Raw genomic sequence first — 14,567 nt, forward strand, 5'->3', positions numbered from 1 at the left:
AAGCAGTGCACTAGTACTTCAAACATTGTGAAGAAAAAAAAAAAAGCTAATCAATAAAGCCTATGTCCTCCAACCAGCAGCCAAAAACTTGACCATCAAAATGTTCAAGGGAAAGGCACATTGTGGCCAATACCTACAATTCCAAACTTGGGAGACTAAGGTAGGAGGAACACAAGTTGAAGGTCTGCCTAGGATATACAATCAGACTTTGTCTGAAAAGTCAAAATAGGAAAGAAAATCAAAAAGAAAGAGAAGAAGCGAGAAAAACAATCATGCAAACTATAGAAGACATGCTATTGAGAACTGAGGTATAAAAAAAATTTCTTTTCTATTTAGGAAACCATTGTATCCGTAGCATTAAATAATCATAATGTTACTCACTGCTTTTCAGAATCAACAGGTTTAACTCCCATAAGCCTTGGCAACGTACAATAAATATTGCAGATGGTACAATCCATGAAGGGAGTGTTGGGAATAAACACAGTTTACAAAAAGCAACTTTAGAAATAAAGTTCTCAAAAGTGACCATCTCACATCAAAATTTTAGCCATAAAGCCAACCCCTCCCCCCAAAAAGGAGGAAAAGGTGAAGAGGACTTCAAAGCTATTTCATTTTCATAACAGAAACCCAGATTATGTGAAAACAACTATCTGAAAATAAAGTGTTGTGTGTTGTATGCACAAAATAAAGTCTACAATAGCTGTCTTTAAAGAGAGGAACCAGATGAAGGGGTGAAGTGTAGAAGGATTTTATAGTTCATTTCATACCTTTGAGTACTACTCATATTATGTTCAGATGGTTATTATTCAGACACAGGAGGCAGGGACAACACAACTCCTTCTGCACCCTTCTCTGTGTTTTCTATGGCATATTATGGACTGAATCTTAACCTTCCACCGTGCGCTTCAGAAAAGATGAAACTTCATACTCGGGAGCCACCCTAAGCCTTAGACACCATGAATATACAGAGACCAGACTCATTATTTCATTTGAGTCTCACAATGATCTTACAAAAGCAGATTTTAGGAACTAATAAAGGAGATTTTTAAAGTTTTAAGTGACTTTCATTTTCCTCTCTTTCACTGAGAGAGGGGGGGGAGGGAGAGAGAGAACATAAACTAGTTAAGAAAGAAAACAAAAAACACAATATTAAATTCTGAAAATGCTTTCCAAATACATGAGAATAAAGTAAAAGACAAATTTAACAACATAAATGGTCAGTCACTTTGGAAAATAAATTGGCAGCTTTATCAATTTAAACAGGCACTTAACATATAACCTGCAACTTATCGTAGGTTATTACCCAATACAAATGGAAACATATTATAAAAAGGCATGTACTCAATGTTCATAGAAACTTTACTCACAATATCCAGAGACAAATCAAATTTCTACCAAGTATTAAAAAGACAAAGCCAGGAGTGGTAACTCAGGCCTATCATCCCAACACTCCAGAGACTTAGAGAGGAGGGTCAGGTTGAATAACGACCTGAGCTTCATACTCAATCTAACTGCAACTTGGGTATAAAGTGAAATTCTGTTTCAAAAAGAAAATTAGTTAAAAACAAATAAATGAAGAGTTGTATTTCCGGAAGTAGTTCTACTTTTCACATAAACTATATGTATAAAGCAGAAAAGTAAGAACAGGAAAGAAACCAGATACAAAAGACTGTGGATCTTATGAGTCCATTGGATAACAGCAGATAACACATCAGGTGATTGCCAAAGCTGAAGAGAAGCACTGAACTAAAAGCGACATGAAAAGAACTTTCTAGAGTGATAGAAATGTTCTACTTCAGGACTGTAGTGTCTGTTACTAATATAAATATTAGGCACAGCCCATTACAATGTTATTTGGAATATTTATTGAATGGAAATTATACCTTGATAAAGTCTATTTAAAATTCCATAATGCATAATTCCATCTAACAACTGACAGCAGCTCACACTAATAAAGACTTTCAAAGAAATAAAAACCAGTGTTTTAAGAGGTAACTTTCAACTATCAAATAGGACCTAAAAGAATCCTTCATTCCACTGAGTTAGACCATGTAGGTAGACAGGTAGAGTGGCCCAGCAACTAGCCTAAAGTCCAGATTGCTAAACACAGATAAAATAAGGAGGTGGTCACTCACAATGTATGCTAAGTTTTATAGCACTTATTTAGTATTAAAAATAATGCCCTTATGAATGCACAAGAAATAATAATAAAAGTAAATCATGTAAACAAAACATATAAAATTAAACAAACAAAAGTCCTGTCCACATTTGGACTTTTTTTTTTTTTTTGGTTCTTTTTTTCGGAGCTGGGGACCGAACCCAGGGCCTTGCGCTTCCTAGGTAAGCGCTCTACCACTGAGTTAAATCCCCAGCCCCCACATTTGGACTTTTAATTTACCTAATTTATGGACCTGCTTAGTCTAGCAGTTTAAATGTAAGCCCTCACCTTAAGATGTTAAGCCTGTATGCTACCATAAAAATGGACACAATGCTGTATTTTTATCTAAATATTAATATATTATTATATAACCCGAGTCCTTTTCTATGTTAAATATTCTGTGAAGTCTGTTAAATCTGAGGACATTGCAGAAAAATACATTACCAACATGCATGCATGTATGCAACAATCTAATGTCATACTCAAAGCTGTAAGAAGACAGAATCAGAGGCAGTCCCTAAGTAAGAGAACTGCTAGCACGCACGCATGATGAGCCTTATTCTGGTCCTATCAGACAGCACATGCGACTTGACTTAACAGCGCCAGCGCCCACGCTGCTCTCGGCACTTTCACCAACCGCACTGCCCAGTTCCGCTGAGCACTTAACTTACCCCTCTTCTGAACCCAGCCTTCTTTAACGATGGTAACATCGCTCATGATGGCTCCCTCTGAGCCCCCAACTTGGAGAAATGGTGCTCTGCAGGGTCAGCTTTAGGAGCTGGGTTCTTTGTTGTTGCTGCGGCTGCCCTTCCCACTCTCTAGTGATGACTCAGCCTGGAAGGAAGTATTGAAGAAAAATGTCTTTTTTTTTCCATTCTTGAACTCACATAGCAATAACAAACAACTAAGTCTTTGTAAATGTCTTCAATTGGCCTGACCACACATAAAGTCTAGCTTTTCAAACATGGGGGATTATTAAATAGTTCTAGGAGTACACTGTTCTGGTCTTGTGCAGAGGCTAAACAAGAGTGAGACATTTACCCTAAGTGACTGAAATTAAATGTTCTAACAAAATCACTGTCAGATCTACAAAAAATACAGAAAGCATGTTTTGTACTGTATACTTGAGATGAAGAGGAGAAAATGAAAGTTGAGTAGCCCAAACCCCTTTAATTTCAAAAAGAGTTATGTCAAAGTACTTATAAGTAGTTTTAGTTGCTTTGCTTTATATAAAATACAATGTGGCAAGAAACTAACATTTATACAATCTGCCTTGTTCTAAAAATATTTTAGGTAGATTACATTAAGCATACAACATTAAGTCATTTATTTCCTTAGGTAGATAAAGGAAGTGGAAGACAGGGAATATGAAAGTAGAAAAGACATGCCTACACTGTTCATATGTCATTCTCTGATAATCTTCACAACTTTGTTAGGACACTATTAACTTATTTCACACAACTGAGAAACTGGGGCTTACAGGGAATGAGTAATTATAGATTTCAAGACAGTTAAGTTGCATATCCAAAATCTGAATTAAGAGTGCCTGACTCCAAAATTGGCACTCTTCACTTCAAAACTCTTTATGTGAAAAGTGAGTCAAAAATTTGGAATGAAATATTTTAGGAAAATTGCAAATTCAAAACATGATAGGCTTCAGTATTAATGTCTGTAATACAAAAAAGAAGAGAACTACTCAGAGGAAATACTGTGTTTCCTAAGATAGTAACTAGAAATGTATCCTTTAAATGTTTAGGTCTTTAAACATGATAACTTTGTAAGAAGGCTTCTTTAAAGCATCCTTACACATACAGCAATAAGCTTAATGAACTGTACTATTATTGTCCCTATCAACCTAAGAGGGGAAATGCTGCCATAAACCTTTGTGAAAGTGCTTCCACACTTGCAGAAGTATGGAGCAGATACACCAGTGTAAAGTGACACACAACATAAACTTTAAGTAACCAGACCAAAAAAAAAAAAATAGGTACATAGACTAACTATATTCTTCTATAACATTGGACTTTGATAAATAGTGCATAGCATTAAATTCAAGGTTGGATTCCCAGATAGTACTGAACTAGATTACAAGTCCTCTTCCAATACAAATTATACTCAAAGCCTACCCACTTATCAATGAGTGGCCAAAACTAGACATCCTCTACACAGTCTGACAAAGGCTAGCGGCTCCACTGAAGACACCCTATCATGGGCTATTCAAATATGTCATGCACAATACATAAAGGCAGGGACAAAACTACTCAAAATCAATCATGGGGACGTGTTGCTGCAGAATAAGGAGATACTGTAATCTGGGTCTCTTTCCCAAAATTATGATTGTTTGATAGTGTTGAACTAAAAGACATTAAAGAAAATAAGTCCTTTGTTCAAGTAAGTTAGGGAGATTTTTACAATTTCTGTCCCCATGAAACATCTTTACTAACATTAAATATTTTAAAATAAGAGACAATTGGGGTTGGGGATTTAGCTCAGTGTCGTAGAGCGCCTGGGTTCGGTCCTCAGCTCCAAAAAAAAAAAAAAAAAAAAAAAAAAAAGAGAGAGAGAGACAATTTACCAATAAGTCCCACACTGAATACTGACAGGAAGCAGCCACATTACTTAAAAATTCTATCCACTTCAATTAAAAACAATAAACAGGAAAAAATAAAATATTTTATTTTGATTGACATCATATCCTGAAAAACCCAACTGATTACCTATTATAGAGCTAGAAAACTCAAAATGTTAACTCCACATAGTATATAAGGAATTGTTAAGTTAAATACTGGAAAAGACTAGTGCAAATATCATCATCATGGCTGCATTGAGCTCTTCTTGTTGGTACTACTTTCACAAATGAGCTCCATCTCTCTAGTAAGATTGCTCTCTCTCCCTCCCTCCTCTCTCTATTCCTCCCCCACCCCCCATGGTAAAGCAAGCTCCACCCTCCTTCCATGTGAGTATATAAGCTGAAGGAAAAAGAACCTGTATCATTCTTGGGAGTAAAGGTAGAATAAATAGATATATCCAAGAGATATTTCCAATTAAATAAATTATATTGGAATGTCCTTATGAAGAACACTAAGATAATGCAAGTCTTCCTGAAATTGAACCAGATTGGTCCAAATCAATTAATCTTATTTTATAGTGGACCTGTTCCTGAAAACAAGAGAGAGAGAGAGAGAGAGAGAGAGGGGGGGGGGGAGAGAGAGAGAGAGAGAAGGGGAGAGAGAGAGAGAGAGAGAGAGAGAGAGGGAGGAGGGGAGGGGAGGGGAGGGAAGGAGAGGGGAGGGAGAAGAGAGGGAGGGAGAAGAGGAGAGAGAGAAGAGAGGGAGGGAGGAAGAGAGGAAGGGAGGGAGGGAAGGAGATCAATGCATTAAATTAAAACAACAAACTTTATCAAGGTCACTGAACCTACTATTAGGGGTAGTCTTATTCCACTGTATCTTAAACAGTTACTAAATTCTATCCATAATCACAATTTTCAGCTTTAAAAATTGTTCCTGTGTCTAATGGCTAAAACAGTACCATCTTGAAACAAAACCTTAAAATGTAATCATTAGACTAACAGTAAACGTCGTCTTGTATATGTTAAAGCAATGCTATTGGCTCCTATGCAGTACACACACCTCTAAGTGGCAACGCTCCTGCTCCAGTCATCTACATTCTCCCATTCAGTCACCAACAGTTACATAAACATCAGTTCACAAGATGAGCTAACATGCTGCCACCTGTTTCTAAAGGTAAAAGTTTCACCTTCCTTCCTTCCTTACTAACTTCTATACAAAAATGATCTCTCTAGTGAGTTAACATAAAATTTGGTTTATTTTTAAGTCTACAGCATTAAATATTTCAGTGCTACATAATCTAATTGTTATCATGCTTATTAAAAAAGTTACACACAAAATTCATAGTGGATTCAATAGTAAAGATATTTTCATTCATGATACACTATTATAGAATTTGATGATAATAACTTCATTTGAATATCATTTTATAAAGTACAAAACACTTCCCATATTTAATTCCATTGAATCACAACATAAATTATTAAAGCAATTTGACTGTGTCTGGCACTTATTCAACTAATAGAGAATTAGTGAATAAGCAGATAAATGAACAAAGATGTAAAAGCTTTAGATACTAAAGAATAAACTAAGCAAACAAGTTTAGTAAGTCAACAGCAAGAATGACATGACTCCATGTTTTAAACAAAACTAAACTTAAACATTATGGAAGTATTATATCTAAATAATTAAAATTTCCATGTTTAAATCATGTTCCCTATGGCCTTCCATAGGCTTCTGAAAAGAGTAGATTACATTAAAACTACTCTATTTTTTCTTGACATTTTAAACCACTTTTTGTTGAGATCATCCATTTTCAAATCCAACTAAAAGAAACCTCATTGCTACCCAAACTTACTCATTATGGGAAGAAAAAGGAAAGAAGTATTTTCTTACTGATGCTTTAAAGAATTTTCAAAAGACTTTTGTTTACTTCAGCAATTTACCCATCATGCAATTTAAACCAATAATAAAGAATCAAACACGTTTCAGGATATCAGTCAAAACAATATGACGCTTACTCAGTAAGTTAATACCTTCAGTCTTTAGTTCTGAGACAAGAACTAAAAAAGCATCTGAAATATTTTTCAAGTTTATTATGTATTTGCTATCCAAGATCTTTCATTTATATTACCTTGACTCTTAATTGTGAACCTAAGAAAATTGAGGCTAAAAGCAAAGACAATATTTCCCAGTTACCATATATAGGGACATTCAGTTAAGATCAACCACCTGTAATTAAAGTAATCAGCTTCATCTGCTTTATATGAAATACGAAGTCTCAAATGTAATTATCGAAATGTTTTGAAGTAAACCAAAAATAAATATAACTAAAGTATCGACAAATCTATCACAAGTGAAATAACATAAAATTAAAATGAGGTTGAAAAGCACCCTTTCATACAAGTGAGAAGTTCATGTTAGTAACTTCCTAAATGTTAATTACCTCAGCAGGGGGAGGGGTGTCTCTGAGACACGTAGGCCATACTATCCTAGAACTCACTGCAGAACCTAAAATGTCCTTGAACCTGTCTCAACTCCCCAAGTGCTGGGGTTACAGACATGACCCACCAAACATGGCTTCCTATATACTTATTTCTAAATTAAAAACCAAAATAACTTTAAACTATAGATACTCTTTGGTTCTATGCCACAATTTTATAGTCTTTATTTATGATAGAAAAATTGAATTAATAAAGGAAACTAATTCGAACTCAGTTGATATATTAAAATATAAATGATGACCAGGAGGAACTACGTTAGGTTCTATGGTAGTTTTAGATTTCAATAACTAAAAGAAAAACTAGGGCAGGCTGGCAGGCCATGACTGTAATCCCACTAGTGTGGAGACTGAGGCAGGAGGGTTTCTGGTCTACATACTAGGTTCAAGGTTAGTATTAGCCACTTGGTGAGACCAAGGGTCAAAATAAAAGTAGGAAAAGAAGGGAGTTGGGAAGGGGACTCTGACATACAAGACCCTGGCTTTAATACCCTCCAAAAGACTAATTTATATGCCATGACAAATACACAAGGCTATATCAAGCTTTCAAAAGGATATGTGGGAAAAAAGATCACACTGACATGGAAACAACATTCAAGACAGCTTGTCTCTCAAATACTTCTGAGGTAATCGGTCCTTACTAGGTGTTGTTACCCTATTCACAGTGCCTCTCTTCACAACACAGTAGTAACACCTTGGGCAATTATTTTTCTAAAGCCTGGAAATTTTAGGCAAACTATCAGAACTTTCAAATCTGAAAGTCAGCTAACTCCTAAAAACCACTAAAATATATCTACAAAACCTCAAAGCATTTCCACTTCTTCTTCTCTTAGAGCATCAATGCACAATCTCAACCCACACGTCGATTATCCAAAAGCATGTACTAGGTCATATATGTAACATTCTGATGTGAAACACTGGGGAAATGCTTATCCTCAGCTTCACATAAACCAACAGACAAGCTGGTGATGAAAGAGTCCCTCATTTCTAGTGTAGAATGTTACATAGCTGTATATGCAGTTGAGGACTACAGAACACTGGCTCAGTTAGCCATGTAATTCATTATACACAAAAAAATTCCAAAATCTGCCTCAGGTACCTCTTAAACTATAAACAAAAATGCTTAATTCACACACATAAAAACTTAATGCCAACAATTACTGACAGATTTCCCCCCCTCCAACACAGCCCCCAGGATTAGAATCCCTAATAAAGTTCATCTCAAAGTTTCCATCCCAAAGTTGGGGATTTAGCTCCATGGTACAGCATTTGCCTAGCAAGTGCAAGGCCCTGGGTTCGGTCCCCAGCACCGGAAAAAAAAAGAAAAAAAAAAGTTTCCTTTAAAAAGAGCACCAGATAGACCAAAAAATTTAGATAACTGTTCCCAACTCTGCCTCAATTTCTGTAGCTGTGAAGAAAATGCTTGATAGCTCTTTCAGAGCCAATAAACTTTAAGATTCCGTAATTGAAATTTCAACTTCATATAGAAGTATTATAGATGACAATCATGATTATATATAGCTCCTATCCTAAAATTCTAATATACAGTTAATACAAAAACAACAGGTAGTCACTCAACTCAGACCAAATCTGAGCTAAATTCCATTATTGTCTAAATTCTACCTTCCTTTCTCCCAAATCCCCCAGACACCAAGTATAGTCAGAGGCTTTCTTATTTAATATAGAAGAGACAAATTCTCATCTGAACATTTTCTGTTTTCTTCTAGTAAGCCCTTTCACCTTCCCTTTAGAATACAAGCAAAAATACACATTTAGAAATATAAAATATCTGAAGTTGGAAATAAATCTTTAAATATATTTAGTTTTTCAGAACTAGAAGCACATTTATAAGTCAAAAAGCATATACTAATTTATTCACCAACTACTATTTGAAGATTTCCTCATTGAAGAAATAAATTTACTTCTTATTGGATGAAGGAGACGAAATAAAATATGTAAACAGTTGACATATTTTGGCATTTGAAACAATTAAAATGAAAGAGATGTTAGTTTAATTAATATAGCTTTTAAAACTATATTAATTTGATTTTGTGGAACTTAAAAGTATAGATTATAATATACAGTAAAATGTATACTATATATCATTCATATTATATACCATGTCATACTATACATCTGAAATATATTTATGCATTTAGAATTATAAATTTGGAATGTACATACATATATATATATCGAATAGAAAAGTTTAAATGAACCGAATATTTGCTGTATGAAGTGTTTTCTCATGTGAAATTCACTTTCAAAACTGCAGCAAGACTGTTCCAAAGTAAATGAACTGCAATATATAAAGCACATATAGCGAGGTCTGGCAGACAGCTAGAACTGACTGTAAACCCAGCCTAACTCTATCAGCTGTGAAGACGATAAGACGCATCTGTTAGTGCTCCAACCTCTGCAGAGCCCGCTCCACTAAAACAAGGGGCAGATGCAGATGCACGCGCTGAACTCTGGGGCTCAGCAGCAACTTTTAATTTACTCAAAGATTTAGGCACAAACTTTCCATAAAGAGTATTTGCATATTAATTCAGAATAACTTGGAAACGCAAGTCAAATTACAAAATAAACCAAATAAAATTTTTGTCTTGCATTTTCTTGTACAAATCTAAAATAATCCCAAATTGGTTTGCTTCTTAATGCCATAAACATGATCACTATAAAGCCAAGCTCTTACCACATCATGATTTTGATCCAATTAAGACATTAATAAGAATTATCATGCCAGGGACAAATCTTGAACTAAAGGGCATTACAAAGTAAATCATAACTAGTTATCACTTCATGAAAAGATGCACAGTTTAAATAAAAGCTAAACTTCTACAACAATGTACAGAACAAGTTGCTCTTTCGAAAGAAGCCTAAGCATTTAGAAACTTCCATGTTAAAAATCAAAACCTGGAGTTTAAAACTCCTAAACCCCCACACTGAAATCCATGCTAATGTTTCTCCCAGAAGTTAATGGAAAGACTTTAAATATACAATCTACAAAATAAACTTTAATGAGAGTGATCTTCTGAATGAAGTGCAAAAAAACCTTACCCCTCGAAAGCACACTCCTCTTAATATTTATTTTATGAATGAAACCTTATTTAAAATATTGCAGGTGAAAAAAATCACAGGAACAAGCCTGCAGTGGTGGCACACACCTGTGATCCCAGTCCTCAGGAGGCCAGGGCAGGAAAGTCCCTAGCAGGCCATCCCAGGCTACAGAGTAAGTTTCATGGCAGCCTAAACTACACAGGGAGACCCTCTATTCCAAAATCATAATAAATACATTATAAAGAATTTTCAAGTATTGTTCCATGAAGAATGCAAAACTAACAACATTGTCAAGATTAAAGAAAACAAGTAATTTTAAGTTGAAAATTATTCATTCTCCATTACAGAAGACAGTAGAGGGGACAAGCTGAGTATGAATAGCAATTTCATCATTTTTACAGTATTACTTTGGACTAGAAATTAACTTTATGCTACTGCAAATATATAGAAAACAACATTAAAATAACATATGCTCTCCCTAATTTTAAAATTCAAACCTCAAGCTATAGATACTGAGAACATCTCTGATTTTTAAAAAGTTATCTTCAAACAGAATCAAAATTTTATGTTGACAAAAGGAACAAAATTCAGTCTTGAACTGCATCTTGAATTTAACTGTTATCTGTAAATACATTCTAGAAAACTAGCAATTTATTAAAGTACTTTTTAAAAACACATGTTTTAGATATCCTATCTTCTGGAATACTAGACCCATCTCAAGCCCTAAGCCATCTTTACTAGACTCTTCTACTTTTGGCTTTTCCAACGGTTTCCTAAATGCAAATATAACTTAATGAATGAGTTCCTACCATAAACAAAATTCAGTGACTGTCTGGAAATTTACAGTTCTAACAAAAAATGACTTTGCTTTACCAAATACAGAACACATGTCTAAATTAAAGATTTGGGACAACTGTCAATTCATTATATATGAAGTCCTTGTTCTATATCCTTTTCAGAACCCACTAAAGTGTGTTGATTCTATTAATAACATAATTTAACCTATACAGATTCACAGGTTTGATCGCTGAATTTCTATCTGTAAACTTTATCAATTACAATCCATCTATGCTTTGAACCAAAACATATTACACTTGAGAAATGAATTTTATTTTCATAACATTATTTTGATGAAGACATTTGGGAGGATCCAAGTTTTGACTTATAGGTAAGCATTTTTTTTTCTGCTTTCTAAAGATAACAACCTGGCCCTAAAGAGATTCAGTTATCTCTAACCTAAGCGTAGATTCCCAGGAAATCCCAAACAAGGGACGACCCCGCCTCAGCATCAAGACTATGGTTGCCACCAGCTTAAGCTTCAACTTCGGGCTTCCAAAGGGCCTCACTAGCATCATGGCTGATGCAGACCGATGCGCAGGAGGCGCAGGAGGTGGACAAGGAAGAAGAAGCTGGTTTGTTTACTTGCAGCCTGGGCCGCCGTCGCCGCCGCGCCAGCAGCGACAGCATCAGTAGATCAGCCAAACCCAGCATCTTCCGCACATTTCTATTCTTAGCACACAACTCCCTAGCGGATCAAAACCCCACTACTATTAAAAACACAGACTTGCACGTTACCCACCTCGCACCCGCGCACCCGCACCCCAACAGCACCGTCCTCTCCCCGGCGCGGGCGGGGTGCGGTGAGGTGGGGTGGGGAGCTAAGGAAGGAGACCCGGGGGACGCCGGTGCATCCTCGCCCGCACTCCCGCCACTTGCGCAGACGGCCCCTCCCCCCCAACCCAAACACCGACTCGCCACCGGCCGCTCGCGTTACATAACCTCGCCGCCGCCCCCGGCCCCGGCCCGCCGCCCCCACCCCGTGCCGCGCGGCCGACCGAGTCTGGGCGAAGGGACCCGGCTCCAGCTGAGCAGAGCCCTAAGGCGCGGGGCCGGGCAACCCAGACGCGCAGCTCCCGGTACCGCTAGGCCAGGAACACCCCCTCCCTGGCCGCCCGCGCACCGCCGCCGCTCCCCGACCCCCCAAAAGCGAGGGGGTGTCGGTGTCACCCACGCGGGGCATCCCCGGGCCTCCACCTCCACACCCACGGCCCCAAAGCTTCAGGAGGAAGGGGGACCCCGACCCCCGCCCACACCCCCGGCGGCCGCGGTGACACCCAGACGCCCCCGCCTCACCCACCCGCGCCGCCGCCGCCCCCGCCCGAGGGAGACAGGGAGGGAGCCGCGGGGCCCTCGGGGAGTGCCGGCGAGGCGGGGAGGGGGGCGAGAGCTGGGGGAGGTGGCTGTTACCTGCAAAGGCGGTGGCGGCGGCCCCGCAGCTGCTCGGGCGGTGGCGGAGGATGGAGCGGGGGGGCGGGGGGAGGAGAGGGGGCGACTCGGGGGTCCCCCTCCCTCCTCCTCCCCTCCTGTCCTCCCCCCCACCCCGCTGAGCCTCTGGCCCCCTGGATCCCGGTGCCGCCGGCGGGAGGGGAGACGAAGGGCTGCAGGGGAGGGAGGGAGGGAGGGAGCCGGCCGGGCGGGCCGCGGCGCTGAAGCGGGCGGCGGCGGCGGCGGGAAGAGGGAGGAGGAGGAGGAGGGCGGGCGGCGGCGGCGCGGGGAGGAGGAGGAGGCGGAGACTCTACTTGGGAATCGGATGTCGGCTACAAATTCGATTCATCACTAGAAAACGCCGCTCGGGCGGGGGGCCGGGGCGAGCCGCCGGGCCGCGGGGCGGAGGCTGTGGGCCGAGCGTGCAGAGCCACGGAGCCCGGGACTGCGGCCTCTCCTCGCCTCGGGGACCCGGCAGCCGCCTCCCCGCCCCCTCCTTCCTCCCTCCGGGGGCCGCCGCCGAAGCTTCTTGCCGCCGCCGCCGCGGGGCTTGTTGTTGACTTTGAGGAAAACTCCTGACGTCAGGGGCTGCCTCTCCGCGCCTGGCGGGAGCGGCTTCCCCGCGCCCCGGCCCCGCTCGCCGCCTCAGCTCCGCGCCTCAGCCGGGCGCTCGTCCCCAGGCTGCCCCGCGCCCCTCAGACCCGCGGCGACCCGCGCCCCTCAGCTTCCTCTCGCGAGAACACCTTCCCCAGCAGCCCGCGCCGCGGGGCCAGCGTTCCCGCCGGGAAGTTCTGGGCTTCCCCGGGCCGCGTGGCCCTCGACGAGGCACCCGAGGCGTGGCCCGGCTTTCCTGCACTCCCATCGCTCCGTGACGCCGCGGGGTTGCGGGCCCAGGGCGAGGAAACTCATTTGCACCTTCACCTGGGCGAGGCGGACCCGGGGCCAGTGCGAGCCAGGTATCTGGCTGTCCCAGGAGATGTCGCCTCCAGCCCAAGAGCCAGTCATCACATGTGGGCTAGAGATTGCAGTGGCATCCCTCAGAGTCACCTCCTTGTGAGGGATGTTGGTTTCATGGACTTGGGGGGCACTAAGAAGACGTTGCTTTTGAAGTTAATGGCTCAGGGAGTAAGTACAGTAGAGACTGGTTTTAGAAAATGACCCTTATCTTATACCATGTCTCACATCTCAAGAAGTCATAAAAGTTTACTTTTTCTGAGACTGTTTCATCGCTTCCGGAAACACCTTGCAAACTGATTTTAATCCTAGAGGCTCTAGTGTCTGGGAAGAACCCATTATTCTCTCCCATTGCAAGACTCTGCTTAGTACCTTGGGCTTCTTCCTGCAGCATTCCGTCCTGTGTCTCTTCTCTCTTCTCCAACCTATTGTTTTTGCAGTATATAGTGAGTGCATCATGCCTGTGTGTGCTGCACAGTGAGCTGGCTCGATCTTCTTCAAAGTGAAAATTACTAGTAATGATGGAGGTCTAATGAAAGAAAGACATAGGTCCTCCACAAGTCGCTAAGACTGGACTGACAGACTTCAGAGGTTTAGCCAGAGAACTAGAGCTTATGTTACCGAATCTTAAAAACCAGAATCAAACAGTTCTGGGAACTTGAGTTAACACTGACTACTCTGGCTTGGGTTGCCAGCAGCCTTGAAGTCTTGAAGCACAACAGTTAGCTCTCAGGATAATTGTCAGCAATGAGCACCAGCTGTGATTATAACCGTTAGGCTGTGGTACCTTGTGACAGTCCTCCAGTCTGTACGGTCTAACTGCCATGACCACCTCCCCCCCCACCCTCCGTTGTCCCTACTACTTGGCTGCTGCTACCACTTGCCATGGCTTCTTACAGCTAGAACTGGAGCTGCCTTTTCCTCTTCCTATCACCACATCTACCCACTGTACCCATGGCAAACATCCCGGGGAAGCATGGATAGACCATTTGATGATTCCTTCTTTGGGCCTAATGACTCCAAAACACCTTAGAGGGTGAGGAAATTATTGTGTTTGTAGTAA

General features: G+C 40.7%; 1 protein-coding gene across 11 annotated transcripts in view; it reads right to left on the reverse strand.

Moving 5' to 3' along the window:
- The window catches only part of Akt3 (AKT serine/threonine kinase 3), a 282,222-nt gene extending 269,190 nt beyond the window's left edge, over window positions 1–13,032 (reverse strand). For 7 of the 11 annotated variants that reach the window (XM_039090632.2, XM_039090633.2, XM_039090628.2 and 4 more), the window contains exons 1-2: window positions 12,533–13,032; window positions 2,830–2,992 (exon numbers count right to left, since the gene is read on the reverse strand). In XM_039090632.2, coding sequence (XP_038946560.1) covers window positions 2,830–2,875 — 46 coding nt within the window. In that variant the 5' untranslated portion in view covers window positions 2,876–2,992; window positions 12,533–13,032. Of the gene's footprint in view, window positions 1–2,829; window positions 2,993–11,864; window positions 12,009–12,532 lie in introns of those variants that run through there. The other 4 variants (XM_063272204.1, XM_039090629.2, XM_039090637.2 and 1 more) reach the window with 4 other exon arrangements.
- Window positions 13,033–14,567: the final 1,535 nt, after the last annotated feature.

This window comes from Rattus norvegicus, chromosome 13 (genome assembly GCF_036323735.1).
Source record: "Rattus norvegicus strain BN/NHsdMcwi chromosome 13, GRCr8, whole genome shotgun sequence".
Taxonomy (NCBI): domain Eukaryota; kingdom Metazoa; phylum Chordata; class Mammalia; order Rodentia; family Muridae; genus Rattus; species Rattus norvegicus.